General features: G+C 42.5%; 1 protein-coding gene across 1 annotated transcript in view; it reads left to right on the top strand.

Moving 5' to 3' along the window:
- Positions 1–1,057: 1,057 nt before the first annotated feature.
- Positions 1,058–22,382, top strand: part of TMPRSS2 (transmembrane serine protease 2) — a 29,952-nt gene continuing 8,627 nt past the window's right edge. The window contains exons 1-6 of the mRNA XM_053455735.1: positions 1,058–1,210; positions 14,751–14,824; positions 18,327–18,522; positions 19,586–19,672; positions 20,864–20,977; positions 21,838–21,967. Of these exons, the coding sequence (XP_053311710.1) occupies positions 14,813–14,824; positions 18,327–18,522; positions 19,586–19,672; positions 20,864–20,977; positions 21,838–21,967 (539 nt within the window). The 5' untranslated portion in view covers positions 1,058–1,210; positions 14,751–14,812. The remainder of the gene's footprint in view (positions 1,211–14,750; positions 14,825–18,326; positions 18,523–19,585; positions 19,673–20,863; positions 20,978–21,837; positions 21,968–22,382) is intronic.

Consider the following 22,382-nt stretch of genomic DNA (forward strand, 5'->3'; position numbering starts at 1 on the left):
CAGACGTTAAATATGGGCTAGAGAATAATATACTGGGATATAACTGGTAATAAGGGCGGAATTAGATGTTGCTTGTTGATCCCGTGAGGAATCAGAGGCCATTTTGGTGTCAACAAGGAATTGTCCTCTTTTTTTTGAGGCACAAATGGAAATCCCTTCAACGTTGGTTTTGCCTTCTTCTGGATCAACAGCGTGGTCAAACTTGACGGACTTGTTACCGCGATCATCCACCAATCAGCTTTGAGCCGTCACAGATAAAATTCCACCTGTGAGAGGTCTTCACAGTCCATTGCATTTTGAAGCGATGGTCTATATCGAAACCTGTGAGACGGATTATATAAGTGGAAGCTCTATCTACACGTATGTATTGTATGTTTACCCCGAGGTAGGGCAAGGAAAGTATTGAGCCCTCCAACCCTTGTTAAAGTATAACTCCCATGAAGCTCAGCTAACCTGGTTGTAAAGGTAGCTCTTTAGCTAAAAAAAAATTAAATGCCATTCTTCACATGAGCATCCATAGCATGGGGGCACGTGCCTCTCCAGAGATGCCCCCTTTGGACACGGTTGATATGTAGATACCTATGGCTCTTCCTTGTCCCTGATTATTTTTTTTTTCTTCACCCTACTGGTCGCCTCTGACTTCTTTGGCCGTAGACTTTTGGAAGAATCCCATCGTAGCGCTCGGCGGAATACGACGTCGGAATTAAAATCAGTTAATAACAATCCGATGAAGAAACCCAACGTCTCAAAGGTCACCCTACGTTCCTTCTGGAGATAGACCAAACAAAAGAGTCTTTAATGGATGACATCGCTATGAGAATTAATACGTTGTCGTCGGTCAGGTTCACCGGGTTTAAAATCCATGACTGTTGAAGAAGTCGTTTACATCCCTGTCATTGTCTATTCCAGATAACGAGCTGACAGCCTAAGGCTGGGTATTCGTTGTCTGTATCCTCTTCTATATCGCTGTTGTTTTTTGTTTGTTTTTTCTACATTTTTACATGTGTTTTTTTTTTTTTCTACCGGATTTCTAGTGTTGAAAGGGTTAAACCCGGGGAGGCATCTGACTAGTCCGTCCGCAGGGAGGTGTAATCTGGCTGGGGGAGGAGGAGGAGAGAACCTTATACCTGTGTCAATAGGTAACCCATTGCCATACACAGCGCAGAGCCACAACATCAGGGAGTCCAGAACGAGAGAAATCCCGATGAAGGTAAAAAAAACCCCCCAAAAAACCAATAATCGTTACTAGTCGCTACAAATGTGATTTCCTCCGATATACAGAAAAACTGTTACGACATAACAATTAAATATATATATATAGCATGTTTTAACGGGTTTTGTTTATACTGGCTTAAGGCTTAATCGCTCCGTGTTAAAGAGTCTTGGGTTGGCTCATAAACAGCACATCGGGGTAAAATCCGGATACCAACTCCTATCATTCTCAGTACCATCTGAGTTCTATTGCTGGTCGTTTATCAATGTTTGAGTATATATGTGTGGGATCTGAAACATTCTATAAATGTTATTTTGTCCCATGGCTCTGTGCTGTAATGGATGGGATATTTTGTAGCATTTTTTTTACCTTTTTACTGAAGTTTTCCTTATGTTCCGTGGAGTCTTTATTTTAAAAAATGTTGCATAAAGAGAATAATAAAAAAAATAATGTACATATTTATATATACAGATATCTAAAGTCTAATTGTTTTGTATTGTACGTATAATTATGTCAAAAGGGGCTTTGTGAGCGTTTAATATATATATATATATACATATATATATATATATATATATATATATATAGATAGATATATTATTTTTTTTATATAGATAGATATATAAATCTTAAAGAGATTTTTATTTGTCTGAATTATTAAACTCAGATATTCTCTGTTGGCAAAATTATTTGACGTTTTAATTAATAGATTTTTTTTTATTAATTTAGAAAATTAAGTAGATATTACCCTTTATTGGCTACCTAAAGTATAACAGATTACAAGCTTTTGAGCTCTCTGCCCTTTTTTCCAGGCATATTATATTAAGAGCTGCTTAGTCTCAAAAGCTCGCAATCTATTCTACTTCAGTTAGCCGATAAAGTGATCACCTTCACCGAATTTGCTATTTCCCTTTATACGGCCGACACGGCACTGCTCGATACCTTTCATACAAATAAAATGTTCATTTGTTTCATGGCAACAATGGAATTCTTCTCGATATTATGGATTTCCGGGCCGCCGTTATACCACCAATGCCGCCGATTATGATATACCCGGCGCGGGGGTATTTAACGGCACCCTATTTACTAAGGAGAAATAGGATCCAAATGCATTAAAGCAGGTGTCGGAAGATTAAGACAACCTCATCAAACCTAATTCTTTTTTTATTTGCAGCAAATAGTTTAATCAGTAAAAAAAACAGCAGGCGATGAATGAAAAGTCACCGCGTTATCACAGCGTCGGGCTCATTGTTCGCGAGGCGTTTGTTCCGTCCGTATCGTGATGTCAGAAGGGGCTTTGCGAGAGTTTTAAAAAGTTACTATTCATGAAAAGCCGCGATTGCCTCTAATTTGTTCCAAATAAGACTTGCGCTAGTAGTTTATTTTAAAAAAAAACCAGAATATTTAAAGAATCTTTGATGAAATTCTAAAAACTTTCCGAAAAACATAATTGGAATACTTTTCTCTCTGTTACTTTCATTTTCAAATTAATTTTTTCTTAAAATGTAGTTTTTGGGAGTTTTGTTTTTTTTTTTTGCATAGTTTTGTTGATTGATGTATTTGTGTCGCCTTTTATAAAGCCCTCTCTTTGATTTTAAGTCAGTTTGAGTGGTTTAGCGTAATATGGGTAGGCATTAACGTAGATCTGCCACTTTTGCCGGCTCCTACTTTTTATAGTTGTGTTGCGGGGTCAGACTGGTAATGATGCGCCGGCACTTTAAGGCCAGCGGCCGCCCGGTCACTTATTGATGTGGATCTGCTCCGGGTTCGTGTAGTTCGCACCTGATGTGCCGCCGGAGCGAGCGTGTGGCGCTGTCGGCCTGTGGCCTATACCATGTACAACACTATCATAAGGTTTTATTCTCAGGATCTGATTCATCCTCCCCATTAAGTTAACCATGCCCTATTGTTAAGTTGCTGGTTGCTTCAGGCGTCTGCTCAGGGCAGGAACCTGATTGGATAATGCTGGCTCTGCCACGAGCTGCCTCCCAGGGCTGGCACCCCAGGTGAGAACTCTCTCCATAGAATATTGATGGTTATTTTATGAGCTTCTGTCCCCTTTCTTGGGATGATTTCATCGAAATAATAATTAATTCCACATTAAATTAGATCTTTGTCCCGATAGTGTCCAGACAACTACCCCCTACAATCGAGACAAAGCAAGGGTTAAATTCCCTATCGGAGCATTATAGCTTGATGGAGGGTCCTTAATACGTCTGTGCTTTGGTACAAAGTCCTATTGTGTGCCTTTCTGTATTGTAAACAGTCGTGTTTATAGTTTTTGTGATAGAAACATAGAAGCTGCCGGCAGATCGGCCCCATTCGGCCCCCATCTAGTCTGCTGTTTTTTCCTGCTGTAAAGACTCAGACCATAATCAGCCCTTGATGTCGTTTTCAGGAGCCATATGCCCTCACTATATGAGCCTCTACCACTTCCACTTGGAGACCATGCCACTTATCTACCACCCCCATCAGTAAAGTAAGATAGATAAGGTTTAAAATTTGACGTTACTCCTCCATGAATGATTTTTGCGGGGTTAGCGGTTGTTTCCGTAGCCTGTCTTGTTTTGAGCAAAATAAACGATTTCTTACGGCTTTCTATAATCTATTTAAAAACTGTAAACACAATATTACCTAATATTCATATTACTGATTTACAACAAATATTCTGCCGTCTCAGATATAACCCGGCACTAATGAAGTGATATCACATTATTTAATACATAATAATAATAATTAATAATAATAGACATTAATAATAATAAAAATCTAAATTAATAATAATAGAAATTAATAATCTAAATTAATAATAAATAGACATTAATAATTAATAATAATAAAATAGATACGCTGTGCACTTTGATACTTGTGATAGCGGAGTCTCTGGGTTTTTGCCCCATTCTCAGGGTGAAGGGGCAGATTCTCAAGGTCTGGAACTGACTCCTTCCTATATACCCCCCCCCCCGCTGTAACCGTATATAAGACTCCTATAACCTGCTTCCAGTATGTTTTATGGTCGATATCCCTGCTTGAATGCAGGTGACTCAATTATGTGCATTAGAGCCATTTGGTCAACACAATTGGCAAGTCGCTACATACAATCTTCATGAAGGGCTATTAAAGGGTTAATTTTTCAAGGGTATGGCGAACTGTCAGCAAAAGTAATATAGTGATACCCTGCATCACCTTCTATTGGGCCAACACATAGAAAAGATGCGGAGGAGCGTAAGCTCTTGAGGCCTCAGAAGTCTCTTCAGATGGAATACTTGGCTTTCTTTTCTTATGTTGAAGTCTGAAGGCTACGCAGTATCTTCGCCACACTTATTTATTGTATGGCGGATGACGCCGCTCCTCATTCTATGGTAACGCTTTTTATTGTTAGATGCAGGAATAATGCATGTTTTTGTTTGCCTGAATTCTTTGACTTTTAAATCGAAGCCCTTTGTGTCTGTTGAGTAATGAATCCCCAAAAAAGTGACCTTTGTTAAGAAAACAGCGTTGTGCGCTTAGCGTGTATTGTTGCTGATATTTGCATTGAATGCCGCGCATGACGTTCGGTGACACAGCTCTCCTTCTTGGAAATCCAAATGTTTGTCTCCTCTCCCCACTATCAGCAGGCGGCTTTAATCCCGAGCGAGCTCCTTCCAGGTCCTTCGTCGCCTTTTCTTTCTTTAAGCCCAGATTGTTCTGTAACGCACTACTTGTTATGTCCCTTTCACCCACTGTACAGCGCTGCGGAATATGGTGGCGCTATATCAGTGCGTATATATTTATATTTCACCCTGGCATACCGTATCTATCAATCGCCCCTTGCGCTGATTTTAAGATTTTGGGATACCGCCTAAAGCCTTTTCTTTGGTATTAGCGACAATGCTAGCATGGCGTCTAGCGTTACAAGGGTTAAAGGCTGACTGGATCCTTTCTGTGTTCCATCCACGTGCGGTCTATACAGTCCCTTTTTTAAAGGATTTAATGTAATAATAAATGTAGTAATAATTTTTAAATAAGAGGTAATATATTTTCCCTAGATTCTAGTATGATTTTGCGCCACTTTGGTCCTCTGGTCAATGTTCTTTGACCCGCATCGTTCCATTCATTAAAGCAGATCCGCCATTCTACATTTTATTTTATATAGAGAATATAGATATTTCTTATTGCGGTTAAATATTAAAATAATCAAATATATATATCTTTTTATTTTTTTTTTTAAACCCACCTTATGTGTATACCGTGGTGAAAGTATCTTAATATCTTGTTCTTAGGACTATATGATTATTCCTCCCCTTTACGTTAAGTTGTAAAATTCTTATGTAGTGGAGAATTTCATTATTTTTTTCTAAATAATTTTTTACCTACTTATTTATTTATTTATTTATTTATTTACCAAGACCAAGGGGGATACGTCGACGTTACCCCAAGGACTGGTGCTAAAATTATTTTTTAGTAATAATTAAAAAATAAATTAAAAAAATTAAAAAATAAAAGGCAGAGAAGTGTTGCTCCGCGTAACTTGTCATTTTGAGTGGTATTTATAAAAAGTATTTATCAGTGTACATTGTCGGTGTCCACCCTTTTTTTTTTGTGTGTTGTACATATTTTAGAAGGGAGCGGCTGCCCTGTCGAGGCAGCAACGGCAGACCTAGCTTAGGTTCTATTACACGAAACAAAAAAAATCTATATATATCTATTTTTATCATTTACGCCTTTTATACTTTAATCTATTGGTGGAGCCGGCGGGCTAAATGTATCCCAGATAACTGTACAGCGCTACGGAATATGATGGCGCTATATAAAAAACAATAACTAATAATAATACTAGAATTCAACGATATACCTATTCATGTATATAAAGCCTCTACATGTTTATTGAATTCCCAAATTCTGAATTTACCTCCTACCCCGGGGTAACTCTTTTATCACCATACCTGGGGACTCGCTGGGTATGACTCAGAGTCTCGGGGGTTAAGTACTGCTGCCCCCGCAGCTTAGTGGTAGACGCTAATACAGTAAGGGAATTTAAACATGCATGGGATAGGCTGTGGCCTCTTTACATCAGGAAAAACAGCCGGACTAGAAGGGCCGAATGGGGCCGATCTGGCGGGAGATACTACGTTTCATTATGTTTCTTTATTTTTGTATTGAATTGCTAAAAACGTGCTTTGGGCTAGAGGACTGCACTGGGAGGCGGCTCCCGCGGGACCCGCCAAAAAACTTGCGGGCGGTCTTGCTGGGGCTGTGGGCGGGAGCGGGCGGTCAAGCACTGTACCTGCGGGTCCCGGTAATCCCGCGCAGTCCCGCAAGGCTGCCTTCTTGCTGCTCCCCTACAGCGTCTCCTAGCTTGCTCCGCCCAGGAACAAAACGGAGTCACGTGATGTGACGTCACTTCCTGTGACTCCGCCTTGTTCTTAGGCGGAGCAAGAGAAGAGACGCCGTGAGGGAATAACTCGAGGGCAGCCGCGCGGGACTGCGCGGGAAATCAGGTAAGGAGGCGGGCATGATTGGCCACAAATGTGGCGGGAGCGGAACACCCACATTGCGGGAGCGGGCGGGGGCGGGATTAAAAACCGCGGGAGCGGGATTAATAAAGTAGTCCTATCTATGAGATGGATGCTGTATCCTCTCTATGGCCAGACTCCATTGAAAATAATAAATCAAATAATAATAATAATCAAAATAATAATAATAATAATAATAATAAAAACAATAATAATAATCAAAATAATAATAATAATAATAATAATAAAAACAATAATAATAATCAAAATAATAATAATAATAAAACCAATAATAATAATAATAATAATACATGTTTTTAATGGCAGTTATATCCTTTTTTTTTTAGGATCATTTAACATAGAATATATAAATCAGGTTTGTGTCACTGCCCCCTCTCCCGTTATAATGCGTGGGGTTCCACCGAGGATGGCTGCTTGGCTCATGGCTGCCTCCTGACCTCAGCGGTGCCAGACACCCGTCCATGCGCGCACGTGCGCCCACACAAAGAAATGAGCTAATGAAAACATACTTTGTTGGCATTGTTACTCCGCTTATTGCACCGTGACGGCTACCGGCGTGCCGTGAAGCTTTGTTGGGACGCCGCCAGCGCGTGATTCTGCACGGTGACTGCGCACGTTTAACGCAAAGGACTTGGTGACATCACACCTCGTCCGACTTATGTGGGAGCGTCAAAATGTCACGTTACACTCGTAGCACGTGACACCTGCTACCTGAACCCTGAACTCCTGCCAAGGGATTAGAAATCGGGGAACCGGTCAGGACTACCTGCGGCCAAAAGATACTTCCAAGAGATTTCATCTGAAAAAGGGACTTCCGAGGCCTGAACAGTGTCACAATCTCCTCTTATGGCTACATCCGGCCTATACGAGCGATGTATACTCTTGACCGGCAGTGGTCACGGGATAGACAGCGTGCCCCCCGTAACAAGGCTGTGGTGCCAATGGGGACTTTTGAACACTAGAAAGCCCCCCTCATTGAATTGCATACCGTGGTAGAGACGTTGACCACCCAACATGCATTTGGCTACTAAGCCTTTTACCCCACTGCACATGGAGAGAACCAGCTGGGTGCCCCTGTTTTTTGGGACCACGGAAACCCTCAGCTTTTTTTTTTCTTGTACTTCATGTATTTTCCTTTCATCTCTTCGTTAGCCGTTTAATGGCACGGCTTAGCGAGTCACGCGCATGCACGTGGGGTTAGGAAGCGCTAATTTGCATGATTCTGGGAATTTGGTTGAGGTTTAGCTGTGCTCAGCGAGGGTAAAGAGCTTAGACGTTCCCACAGGGAAACCATAAAAAAATCCTCGGCTGCTTTTTATTGGCCCATCCGGACACCGTGGGGAGAAAGCGAATATACGCCGTTTCCTCACAACTCCGAGAGAACCTCGTAAATAACTGAAGGTTTCAATGGAATGTAAACGCTAGCCATACATAGGGGAGGAAAAAGCCACACAGAGGCAACACTAAAGAGGATGAGAGCTAACAGGAAGTGGGCATAGCCTGAGCGGGAAGTGGGGGGAACCAAACACATTACCCTCGCCATAAACACAGAAACGTAGAATTTGACGGCACATAACAACCATTCGACCCCCGTCTAGTCTACCTGTTACTCCTGCTGTAAAGACTCAGACCTTAATCAGTCGTTGGTCTCGTCTTAGATTCGGGAGCCGTATGTCTATCCCATGCATGTTTAATACCCTCACTGTATTACCCTCTACCACTTCTGCTGGGGGGCTGTTCTACTTATCTACCGCTCAGTAAATGAAAACTTCCTTACATCACATTAGATTAACATGAAACGGATCAGAAATCCAGCGCAGGCGGGGTTAATGCTGTAAATGACCATTGTGGCTGGAATATCTTCATAGGCGTACAGAGGCCCTTTATCACTCCCATCACTCCTGTGTTCCAATGGCCCTTTATCACTCCCATCACTCCTGTGTTCCAATGGCCCTTTATCACTCCCATCACGCCTGTGTCCCAATGGCCCTTTATCACTCCCATCACTCCTGTGTCCCAATGGCCCTTTATCACTCCCATCACTCCTGTGTTCCAATGGCCCTTTATCACTCCCATCACTCCTGTGTTCCAATGGCCCTTTATCACTCCCATCACGCCTGTGTCCCAATGGCCCTTTATCACTCCCATCACTCCTGTGTCCCAATGGCCCTTTATCACTCCCATCACTCCTGTGTTCCAATGGCCCTTTATCACTCCCATCACTCCTGTGTCCCAATGGCCCTTTATCACTCCCATCACTCCTGTGTCCCAATGGCCCTTTATCACTCCCATCACTCCTGTGTTCCAATGGCCCTTTATCACTCCCATCACTCCTGTGTTCCAATGGCCCTTTATCACTCCCATCACTCCTGTGTCCCAATGGCCCTTTATCACTCCCATCACTCCTGTGTTCCAATGGCCCTTTATCACTCCCATCACTCCTGGGTTCCAATGGCCCTTTATCACTCCCATCACTCCTGTGTTCCAATGGCCCTTTATCACTCCCATCACTCCTGTGTTCCAATGGCCCTTTATCACTCCCATCACTCCTGTGTTCCAATGGCACGCTGTGATCGCTGATCCAAGTTTAAGTTTAAAAGGATAATTGATGGTTAAAAATCCCTTTTTATAATTATTTTACAGCCAGAAATGTCCTTGTTTTCCATGGAAACAGCTGAGTGACCCCAAACTTTTGAATGGTGGTGTATAAAATGGAATGAACCCCTTTCGGTGATGACGTCTGCGTAATCCGTTCCAAACTGCGGGTTTTACGTTAATTACCCCAGAACAATAATTAACTTTCTTTTGGGACTCAAAGGGTTCCCTGTTCTGATCCTTTTCCAGCCGCTGTATTAAGTTGTCTTTTTGTTAAACCACAAAATCATTAACTCTTTCTCGGACTCTGAAATCGATGGAATGCTTTGACTGTGTGTGTGAATCCGCCTCTCCCGGGCAGGCAGCCAGCCGCGCATGTTTCGTTGCAAAGTACAGATCCGCCCTGTTTGTTTTTCACGAAGCCCTTTAATCCATGGGCGCCTTCGGAATTCCGCAGGGAACGTTGCACCGCTTTCCTAGACCCCAAAGGAACCAAGAAAAGTTAAGCCAACACGTAGTCCTCCAGTGGCCGTGGAGCTACAACTCCTACCATCCACAGGCAGCTTTAGCATAACTGCCAAAAATCCTAACTCATATGGGAAAGTCCTTAGGTTCTTTTACATGGATGTTCCAACCGAGGTTCTCCTGTTCTAGAACCGTGTGCTCCACATTTTTTCCCTTGAAGCCCAAGGTGCTTCTCAACCGTCGGGAACAACAAAGGTCGTGGTGGGAGCTCCAAAAGTGGTGGGGCCACGGTGGATACCAGGTCCTCAAACCTCATCTCCTGAGGCCGCGCTCCCACAAAGAGATTCGCTGCCCCTTCCTTCCCTCCCAGACCGAAGCGGAGACTCACTGAAGTGTTCTGGAAGGAGTGGAGGCCAAAAGGGACAACTCACCCCCCCACCACCACAGCCGAGTCTTCGATGACCTGGCTCCACTATATGAGTGAATCCAAATTCGGCCCCAGCCCACGGCTGGTAGGTTAAAAAATTACCCCTCCTCCACCAGAAGTGCACAAACTCAAAATCAATTCTCTACTGATGATGTCATAGTTTCAAAGTGCATTCCCTCTTACAAAATGTTAAGAATTGTATTATTGTTCTTTCCGTTGAAGCCTTAATCATAATAAATGATAATAAAAACAACATGGTAACTTTTACGAAGCATTTTTCAGCTTATATGGCAATAACCAATCCGTGTTTGTGTTTTGGGTCACATGACAAATAACCCTTCCCAACCCAAATCATTAATAGGGTAACATGTTACATTATTGAAGAGTTTGGATATTCCGGAGTGCTGGGAGTTGTGTTTGGAACGCTGCGTTCAGTTACATTCAGCAGAGTAGGTGGGACGGCGCCTTTAAAAAAACAAAACTATTCTGAAACTATTTGGGGCTGAAAGTATGAGATCAGAGGCGGCGGACCTGTTCTGCTGGTCCTGCATACGCTGAAAACAGAGCTTGGTCGTTCCCCTATATTCTTACTATTTATTATTTTAATATAGCGCCGTCATATTCCGCAGCGCTGTACAACGGATATACGTAACTTTTTTTTGGTGTAAGATGTCTTTTTTTATTAATGGATTTTGTTTTGTTTGTTACTCTTCTTTTCTACTTGCAAGATAACGGCTTGTTAAGATGTTAGCCGGTACGTAAATTACACAGGACCATAGAATTTGCCTGCAGATCGGCCCCATTCGGCCCCCGTCTAGTCGCCCATTTTTCCTGCTTAGGAGACTCAGACCTTAATCAGTCGTTGGTCCCGTCTTAGATTCAGGAGCCGTATGTCTATCCCATGCATGTTTAATACCCTGGCTGTATTACCCTCTACCACTTCTGCTGGGAGGCTGTTCCATTTATCTACCACCATCACGTTAAAGTAAAACTTCTTTACGTTAAATCTAAAATATAGTGGTATGAAATGCTTCTGCTCACTCTCTGTTTGTTAAAGAGAGCAGGTCATTTATGTTCTAGAGAAAAAAAGGCAGAAAAAGTGCCCGGATGAGAATAAAAACAATGGCAACATTCTGCCTGCTACGAAAGAGATAAGAAGTACATTTTTGAAACATTGTAACACCTAAAACCAGATGTAACTCTGTCTTATACACCACCATTCAAAAGTTTGGGGTCACTTAGCTGTTTTAATGGAAAATAAGGACATTTCTGGCTGTAACATAATTACAAAAGGGGTTTCTAACCATAAATTACCCTTTTAAACTTAAACTTGGGTCAGCAAACACAAAGGACAATTGGAACACTGGAGTGATGGGAGTGATAAAGGGCCATTGGAACACAGGAGTGATGGGAGCGATAAAGGGCCATTGGAACACAGGAGTGATGGGAGCGATAAAGGGCCACTGGGACACAGGAGTGATGGGAGTGATAAAGGGCCATTGGAACACAGGAGTGATGGGAGTGATAAAGGGTCTCTGTATGCCTATGAAGAGATTCCATTAAAAAGGAGCCTTTTCCAGCCACAATAGACATTTACAACATTAACCCCGTCTGCGCTGGATTTCCGATCCATTTCATGTTATTTTAATGGACAAAATGTGCTTTTCTTTCAAAAACAAGAAATGTTCTAAGTACCCCCAAACTTGTTAAAGTGTAGGTGACCCACAAGAGACACTTAACTGATTGAGGAATCACAACTAACAAACAGCTAGATGCAGAAGGATCACTCAAAACATAACTCACCAAAGGCACCGGAAAGCCTTCCATAGGTGAACGGAACGTAAGAGCTCTGCTCTGGTGCGGATTTAACACATATATTAATGCATAAGAAACACCGGTCCTACTGATATTGTTTAATGCACAAAACCTTGCTAGGAACGTAACATTTTTGTTAAATAACTGCCCAGAAAAAAAAACCACCAGATATTATCTGATTTACAAAGGAATCAATAATTTATATCTGGAATTCCGATGCACGATGTATGTGCGGAATACGAGAAAGTAAATACTCTCCGTTTAAGTAACTAACTAAGGTTGGTGAAAAGATAAAGTCATAGAACCTGTGCTTTTCGAAAGTCATTTCTATAATTAGAGAGTGTAGTTGGGGTTGGAATTTTAATAGATTTGCGGGTTATTTTGTGTAAGAATGCATTCAGCCCTTGACACCCTGATCCCCAGGCCATCCGCAACCCAACGCAATGCCGACAAGTCTTTTTCAACTCAACCGAAGATCAAAGAGCGTTTCGAATGTGGTTCTCAACTATCTCCAATAAGTGGACACGTGAGAGGTCATCTCATAGATGCCGGTGAGAAGGAGTTTGGGGGATTCTGGGGGATTAACATTGAGGAATTCGGTTGTAAGTTACAGCATTAGACACCAGAGAAGAACCATTCGTCCAACTTGGTCTGCCAATTGAAATCAGTCTCATGTTCATGCTTATCCCATGGATGTTCAAAGTCCACCACTTGTGTTGAGACTGGTAAGTTATGAGGGACAATTAGATGTGAGGAAGGATCCACATGACTCGCTACAATGTGGCAAAGGTCCATCTAATATGGAATGGATGTTCGTGAAGCTATTCCTCTTCATAGTCTTCAAAGTCCTTCCTTCACCATAATCACCGATGCAATGGATCAATTAGCAAAGTAGAACTGAAACGAGGAACGCTTTGTCACAACTTTGTCCACTATTTGCAAATGTTCTCTTAATATTGTGTTATCTGGAAAGACTGAACGTTCTCAAGGAAGTAAAAAGCTGAAACCGGGGAATAATTTCGAAACAAGTCCCTTTGTGAGAGGTTTTAGCGTCTATCGGCTGATAAGAAATGACCATAAATATTTGTGAGCCCGTTTTAATTACATGGCTGAGAAGATAAGGGTTGGTACATTGTGATCAGATGGGTTGACGCATGGCGCCAAGGGCTACGCAAGGTGGACCCATAAAGAGAATTTACGCAAGGATAGAGTAGGCATAAGGCTTTCCGGAACATGAGACGAGGCCGATGGCAATGGAAGGCTTGACGTCTTACAACAAAAAGAAGAAAGAGCAATATAGATGGTCCTTGTGGGTCTTCAAACCATTTTTACAGCCGGGTAGGATTGCACTTGGCTTAGAGGCATGCCTAGGGGATATATGGAAACTTTTTCATAGGCCTGAGGGCCCAGTGGGCCACTGACCTCATCATGGCCAGTCTGGCCCTGTAACCTCCTGAACATAAAACAAGATCCAAGGTTACCCTGTTGTTTTCAGAGAAGGCCCCAAAAATTTCTTTTTTTGACTTTTTCGACACCTTTTACCCCTTCTTCCCCATGAGTATTTTTCTCCGACCTTGTAGTGTCTTCAAATTACTTATGGAGAAACATCAGAACGTTAACACGATCTTTATACCTCAATTAGTTTATCCCAGCTTAGTTGGGGTTCTTCTACCCAATGTGATGGCCACGAGGTCTGGCTTACTGAAGACCCCTTCAAGCTTTCCTTTTACTTGTTTTTTTTCTGTTCTAGATGCAAACTCCTGATATCTACCTTTTCATAGAAAAAATATTTGCAGGCGGACAGAATTCAGCCCTGGGCTCGTGCTTCGTCGATTTTCTTGCGCCTCCCAGATAATTACTGTTTAATTGTCGGATCTGAACCTCTGGCGGAGAGTGCATATTGACTCTAGGCTAGGCAGGTGAACTTTATACACCGCGTCAACACCGGCCACCAAGTCAGTGTGGAGCTCAATTCATCAATTAATCAATAGGACGCCTGAGAAACAGGAACAAAAAATCCCCTGTTATATTACTATCTTAGTCCTTTATCTGTTAGTCCTCCCCAAAGACTGCAGGACGTAAGGTTTTAAAAGTGTTTTTGAATTAGGGGAAAAAAAACCACAAAACACAAAGTTTTAAGAAGGATTATAATTTTCTATGGCAACAGCCTATCAGTGCCTGTTTTGTTTTTTTCCTACCTTAATGGGAACAGTGATATATTATGGCCTAGGCCAACTAGGCATAGAGTGGTAGGTCCAGTGGGACCTTCGCTGGCCGCTGCTGAATGGGACCAGTTTGATCTCCCCAACTGGACCATTTACAGTATGGAGGCTGTAGTCAGATATGATGTCATGGCGCCCCACCATGAGGACGGCGACTGGAGTGGGTGGCTGGCTCATTTGTGCCTAGAGGGATACCAATTGCACTCCACTCATGGAGGCTGAAACGCACATCTCAGATTGTTGGTTGCCATTGTTGTCCGTAGTGTGACGTTCCCCTGTTCAAAGCCACATTGAGCTTAGACCTTTATTAGTCGGCATGTCCAGATGGGTGATTAAGACTGAGCCATTCCATTATTTACAGCAGAGCTTGATTATATACTCAGGATTATTTGGAACTGCCTGAAAACATGTGGGGGTATAACGTATGGTTATTTGACTTTGTTATCAATGAAACAATCGTCCGGAACACAATGACTTCCACTCTAATTCTTTTTCAGATCTAATGAACCAAAGTCACTGAGTATTTGGAGACTGGGATTGTTAACGAGCCAGGGGCACGATGTATTACCCGGTACGTTTATTTTGTTAATTCTGTATTTTGTGACAAGGCGCGCCGGTTGGTTTGGTAGCCCCGGCATTGGAAACCGTTTACAAAGCTTACTCATCGTGGCTTTGTGGCCGCACCGTATGCTGAAATTCTTAAAGGAGCCATTATAGCGATTTCTGGCTATTCTTACTATTGCTGATGTGACCACGACCAACGTTTCCAGCCTCGGATGTCACTCAGAACCTTTTCCACTCCAACCAACTTGGTCTTTGAATGGTACGGTGTTGTGGACGGCGCATCGCCCCATATTGCAGCATAATTATATAAATCGACTAAGCGAAGAGTAGACAGCCGGCTCCACTGGATGGACTCAGAAACCTGTTCATAAACCTATCCAGTGGAGCCAGCTGTCTACTTTTATACCGCTGTGGCGAGCTCCTGGGCACAACTTTCATACACCTGGAGACAGGGCCGGCCCAAGGCAAAATGCCGTCCCCCCCTTCCCCCCTTATCTACCCTTCCTCTCCCTCCGTCCCTCCCGCCCCCTCCCGCCCCCTCCCGCCCCATTCCGCCCCATTCCGCCCCATTATCTACCCTCCCCCCCCCGTACTTACCTTTCAGCAGTCCTGCGGCGAGACTCCCTGTTCGGTCTCGGTGCCGGCTTGTAATGTTGAGCGCCGGCACTCAGCATTACAAGCCGGCACCGAGACCGAACAGGGAGACTCGCCGCAGAGGAGAGAGGGGCGCCAAGCGGGTACTGACCACTCGGCGCCCCTTTCTCTCTCTTTCGCTTTAAAAAAATTAAAAAAAATTAAAAAGGGGCTTGGGGCGGCGAAGTGCCGCTCCTTCAAAAGTGCCGCCTGGAGCGGTTGCCCCACTCGACTCCATTGTCGGGCCGGCCCTGCCTGGAGATCGCTTGAATATCCTGTCTACACGCGTGGAACTCTGCAGTGTCACCATGAACATGCCTTTATACGCGTTTCTATCGAGGGTTTCCACATTGTGATATTAATTAACGCCGACATTAATGAGTAATCGAGTGGCAAAGAACCAGGTTCTGATCGTTACATGAATCAGCAAGCATGAAACTGTATCTCAGATACGTGCCTTCCGTACCGATGAGGAGCGATACCTGCAGCGATAATTGCTGTATCTCATGGCACTGTGCCTTATGGGGAAACGGAAAAAGACTAAATAATGACCCAAAGGAACAAGAAACGATGGGAAATGTCCCAAAATATTCTTAATAGACGCTAAAATTCTAATGCATGGAAAAGCAGGCGAAAGTCCTCACCTTACGGAATAAGCATGTTGCGTTGCATGTTAATGAGTTTGACAATGAATATTCCGAATTTGTCTTATTCATATTTTTAGGAATTTGATTTTTTTTGTATATATTTGTTGAGTAAGCAGACAATAGCAGTGGTTTTCATACCAAAAAAAACAAAGGGGCGGGGCTAACATTATTAGACAAAAATACCAAGAGAGATGTAAGACCCATTGTACAGCGCTACAGAATATGATGGCGCTATATAAAAAAAATAATGTGTGTCGCTCACCAATAATAATGGGAAACTCTGCCCCCTACAGCCCTCTCCACTATGTTATTGCACCCCTAATGAAATAAGTGCATTAATGACAATATACAAAGTAATAGAATCCGGCAAATGGCAATAAAAAGCAGCAAAACAGCAGATAAAGATCTGGTCGCGGGTTCATCAGAAGCAGGTGGGGCAATTATACCAAACGAGGTACGAGATCCGAAGCTAAATATTTTATGGAGTAGAATGAGGGAGGCGGGGGAGGGGGGATCTGGCTATATCCAAGCTATCGCAGAAACCCAGGTTAGGGCCAGCGGACATCGTGTATCATTCTGGCCCAACCACTTACCCGGTAGAGTTATGGCCCAACTCAGTGTTCAACGTGCATATGAAATACCTGCCCAACTCATACTGACCTAGAAAACCAAAAGGAGCACAGAAACGATCAGGACATGATGTAACTGCTGCCCAAAATTGTCTTAATTACTCTACGCCACCTGGTGGCTATATGAGGAACTGCAATCACTCTACACTTAACCAAGGCTTCTGAGAGTGGCTGAGATTATTCAAATCAGAGGAGCCCGGGGTTATTTACCCCTTTTCCCATGTTTCTGCAGAATTCTGGGTCTGAAGGGCCAGGCAGCCATCACTAATCTTGGCCTTCGGTATTCCGGGTGGTTACACCGATCCTACAATTTGTACAGCTGTCCACGGGGGTTTTATACAGTAAAGGATGCCGTACGAGTTCTGACGTCAGCAATGTTTTTGTCAACCTTGAAAATATGTGCTTGCGATGGCAAACACACCCTAGGGGTTTCTTTTCTGTTGTCAAACACATTGTTCTCTCCTGTTTGTTAACTCTTCTGCATACCTGGGAGCCTGAAAATGAGCGCGCTCTAATACCCTTCAAACCATAACCTTTTACAAGCCCATCACGTACATTCTATTGTTGTGACTCACTAATGACGGCAACCGAATAGCTGTACAGAAAGTCCTTACGACTTAGACGACCTGTATTCAAGGAGGGATTTCCGCAGTAGTAATAACAATAATATTGAGAAAAGCCCAAACCAAGATATCATTAAATCACAGTAGAATATGATGGCGTCAGCTACCGATTCAACTGCCGCCATTGCCAGTCCGACCCTGGGTAAAAACCTCGGGACAGTTCCCACGTATGGTTATCAGCAGCTCACCAATCATTTATGCTGAGCTCTGAACAAATATTTGCAGAGAGAGAAAACAATGATCCCCGTACGCCGTTATTGATCCAACACAATGCATCGCAGAACCCTGATACGGAAATTGATTTTAATGTAACTTATCAGCTAAACGAGCAAATAGTCAAAGTACCAATTTAGATACACAACTGCATGTTTATGTTATCTTCAACATATACCTCGCCGGGGCTCCTTCGTAGAAATGCTGGGCTTATTTCATATATGTGTGATTGTATGTCAAATCCCTGTATTAACTGCATTTAATTTAATTATGGCATTTTAATATAATCTTTGAGAAAACAAACGAATTTAATTTGTATGCCACCACCTTGCGTCTTACTTGCAATCCCTTATGCAGCGACCAGGGGGCAATACAACGACTAATTGAACCTTTTCTAGGTTCCCTTTTTGTTAAACTCTTTTGGACAAGAATACGCAGAATAATACATTGGATGATAATTTTTGGACCGATTGGCTGGGATTGCGGCTGAATATTACCTAAAACAAATGTTTAATAAGGATCTCTGCTGCTATGGCAACCTAATGGCTTAACCTATCAGTACCATCTACTTCTGTCCGAGATGGGAAAGAGAAGCATTGGGTTATTGTGCTTTAGGAATGGAAATAGATGACTTTCTGCCAAGATAAAACAGCCTTAAAGTACTAGTAATGGGAAACATGGAGGCATTGTATTCAGGAATACGTTTTTTTGTCGTTCTATAACACTTTTTTTTTTCCTATTTTTGTTTTCTTGTCATCATAAAGAATTCACAGAATGTTCATCCCCACGGACCTTATGACAATCCTGGCTTCCAGCAAGATTTCATATATTCCAATATCTTTGCATCAGCTCCACCTCCCGAACCCCAATTCCCTGCCGTGCCGCATTACATCCCACAGGTCTCCGCACATCACACGATTCCAGCGGCCCAACAAACCAAGCATCCTGTATGGGCAGGAAGTAAGTGGCTTTTCATGGACTTTAATTTTGGGTGTACATGTAATCAAACGGGTATGGATCAAGAAAAGGTTGCAGAGGGAGATGATGGATCCCCATTGGCATTATGGGGAAGAACTTTAGCTGTCTTTAAGTTTTAAACACCTATGGTAAGTGGATCTGATACATTTCCCATACCCTGCATTTTACTATTGAGCACACTAAATATATGCGGGAAATCAAGCCCTGATTGGCAAATGGCTAGTAGGCCACTGGCCAACATCGCTGCATTCTCACCCAATCTGCCACAACACCATACCTGTTCTCCGAGTCGACACCCGAGTCCTCCGAGTCGTGGTAGTGAGGTCCTGAAGCGCTCTTCTTCCCAACCATTTCCCCCTTAAATGGGGATTGTGTCCCGCGACGTCAGCAGGAACGCCCACTGACGTCGGCAGGACCACCCGCCACGTCAGCGGGACCACCCACTGCAGGTAGTCCTGGCCGCGTCCTACAAGAGTAGGCTTCGGGTGCCAGGGCCACCTTGTTCGATCCCGTGTGTAATAATGTTTCCAGGTTATATAAGCAATAGATACATAACAGAAACTTGGAAGCAGCCTCCCTATTTAATGATCTCCCCCCTGTTGGGAAGTTGCTGATTGTTGCTGATTGGTTCAGGCAGACTCTGTGTGGGTGGTCAGGGAAGCAGGAAGTTAATTTAATCATTCCTGTGCCTTTCATTTAAAAAAAAAACTTCCTTTTTAAATTTGGCTTTATTAGCCGCAGTTATACATTGGGTATATTTTAGAGGATTTATTAAAGAAAATAAAATTACTAGATCCAAATCTTCAAAATATCATAAAAAGCGTAGAAAAGATCAATTAAGAATTATTCCTGCATTTTATATTTTAATGCTCGGTGTAGTTTTGTTTAACTTTTTTGTTGATCCAAATACATGTTTCATCATTTTTAAAATAGGATTTTTGTAAAGTTTATTTTACTAAATAATTAAATAATACAGGATTAGAGAGTTTTACTTTAAAAATGAAAAAATATATATTTTTTTCATTATCTGATTTCTTTCTTTTAGAGAGAAAAAGAAATATTCTCATTGTTACTGCTATCTGTGTGCTTGTGGTGGCCGCGATAGTAGCTGCTGTTCTTGCTTGGTATTTTGGTAAGGACCATTTACTTTCTTTTTTTCTTTTTTTTTCTTGGAAATCGAGTTATCTGTGAAACTAAAGATTGTTTATACTTGGTTAATGCTTTTTTTATTGTCATGTACTCCAACGCTGTATCCTATTCCGCTTGCTTAGTTATCTTGAGAATGTTTCCCATAATACCGTATTTGCTCGAATATAAGACAAGGTCTTATATTCGAGGTCATCTTATTGGTATTGGTAAGTCTGGGGAGGCAGAGTGGCATATAGGGGGGGGTTTAAGACATATCTGGGGGGGCAGAGTGGCATATAGGGGGGTATAATGCATATCTGGGGGGCAGAGTAGCAAGTCGTGGGGCAGATGTGCATAACTGGGGGGAGGTTGGCAAATAAAAGGAAATAAAAACAAGAAATTTTTGTCAACCACAGTTTTTATTAAATATGAAAAAATAGTTTACATGAATTAATATTTACTACCAAAACTTTTTTTTCCTATAGGGTCGTCTTATATTCAGGCTTTTTCTTTTTTTCCTAAATTAATATTAAGATTTTGGGGGGGCGTCTTATAATCGGGGTCGTCTTATAATTGAGCAAATACGGTATGGTCTTCACACATCAAAGCGTTATTTGTCACCTATTCCCCCATCTATTCCCCCATCTTTATCTAAAACGTTTTGATAACGTTAAATAAATTGGTGTGATTTTTTTACCCGGCTCATGTTGGTGTCCCTTGGAAATCTTCTCCTTGGTTTGTGTTTTGAATCCGGGGAATTTTCTCTATTTGTTGCAGGACATCGATCTTCTTGAAGCCCAGTTTTGACAGGAATCTGATCAAATTTACTATCCATTGTCTAATCTTACCCACATTTCACAGTTTTTTGTCCTGAGAGCCTATGTTCTTCTGAAGCCAAAATAGTTCTCAAAAAGTTGCGAAATGTAACTTTTTGGTGATTCAGAATGCATCAAATATAAATATCAAAGGGGGTGTCCTACGGACAGCACCACGTTTCAAGCCGCTGAGCTCTTCAGTAGGATCCATTCTACTGCCAATGTCTGCATGGTGATGGCTGCCTATGGGCTCGATTTCATACATGAAGTCATTAATGAGAAGGGATAGCCACATACTTTTGGCCATAGAGTGTAATCTTTGCATTTTAACCTCCAGTAGTAGAAATATTGTCATGTTCTCCTGATTTGTTTCCCCAAAGTGACGAATGCAAATTGCGACATGAAATGTGGATCATCTTCAAGTTGCGTCCAGTCCTCCAAGTGGTGCGATGGTAACTACGACTGCCCTTCAGGAGAAGACGAAACTTACTGCGGTACGTATTGTGACTGGCCAATGGCACCCCGTTCCCCCGTTCCATTGCTTGGCCTTTACAGAGTATAAAACCAATATGGACAGAACGTTAGCAGTAGGGTCACCCTACGGAGAGTGCTTCTACTGAACGAGTGACCATCAAGGAACGTGAGTGGAGCCATTGGGCGCCGTCCCACCGGAGGTCCGACCAGTTTGCCCAATGACCAGTCCGGCTCATAGTATAGCACTCCAGAACATGTCACTGAAATACTTCACGGACATACCTAATAAATTATTTAATAAATAAGATTGTGTAATAATATAATTATTAATTAACCCCTTAATGACAAAGCCCGTACATGTACGGGCTCAAAATGCATTGTTTTCAATGGGCTTAGGGACCGCCCATTGTCTTTAAGGGGTTAATATACAGGGCCAGGGGATGCTGACTTACGCAGAAAACTCTAATAAATAGCTGGTACCAGGGATACTTAATTTCTAATTAATTCGTGGACTGGCTAGCCAAAGAGGGCCCAATGTGCCAGATCCATATAAGTGACATTGTGTCCTTTAGTGACAGCGTTATTTTTGGACAGTTTGTTATCACAGCTGACTGTTCTATGATCATTAATATTAACCCTCTGACAGCAGGGCAGGGTATCGTAACTTGCGTGGCGGTTCTAGATCCCATTCGTAGCTTTACCTTTTATTAGTAAGCTCGCTCGAGCCGGGCCCTCCTCACCTGTTAAGTCAACTTGTTGTGTTCTATACTACTTACGCCCTGTCTACCCGTTGTACTGCGCTGCGGAATATGATGGCGCTATACAAGACAATAAAGAAATCATAATAATAATGGTTTTGGCGACTGTTTTTTTGTTACAGTTCGCCTGTACGGACCAAATTTTGAGCTGCAAGCCTATTCCCCCGTCAGGGGCCGGTGGATTCCTGTTTGCAGTCAGGGCTGGAACATAAACTTCGGAAAAGCCACCTGCCAGGAGTTGGGGTACAGCACGTGAGTAATGAAGCCCCCCCTTTCTAATCAATCACATTTCTGCACATATTCTTTTGCTCTTTCATTTCTGTGATTGTTACTACGGAGTTCTTTTTTGATTTTCTATGAAAATAAAGTATATTTTTTTTATGCGTGGTTGTATGTGGTCACACAATAGCCCAGAAAGTCGCACGCCCAACCTTAATTTGCGTTCCCCGCTGGGAGCAGAGCGCAGGCAGAGCTGTTTATAAGATAATCACGCAGCTGCTTACAGCACAAGGAAGAATATTTCCCGGGAAATGTAAATGCACAAGGGTGTGCCGCTCGATTGTGACAAATGCATTTGTCACGTAAGGTTTAGTTACTGTTATATTTGATGATCACATCAGTGTTTACAATGGAATAGGTTCTTTAATGGGAAAAATACATGTAGAAG

Source organism: Spea bombifrons, chromosome 2 (assembly GCF_027358695.1).
Source record: "Spea bombifrons isolate aSpeBom1 chromosome 2, aSpeBom1.2.pri, whole genome shotgun sequence".
Classification (NCBI taxonomy): Eukaryota; Metazoa; Chordata; class Amphibia; order Anura; family Pelobatidae; genus Spea; species Spea bombifrons.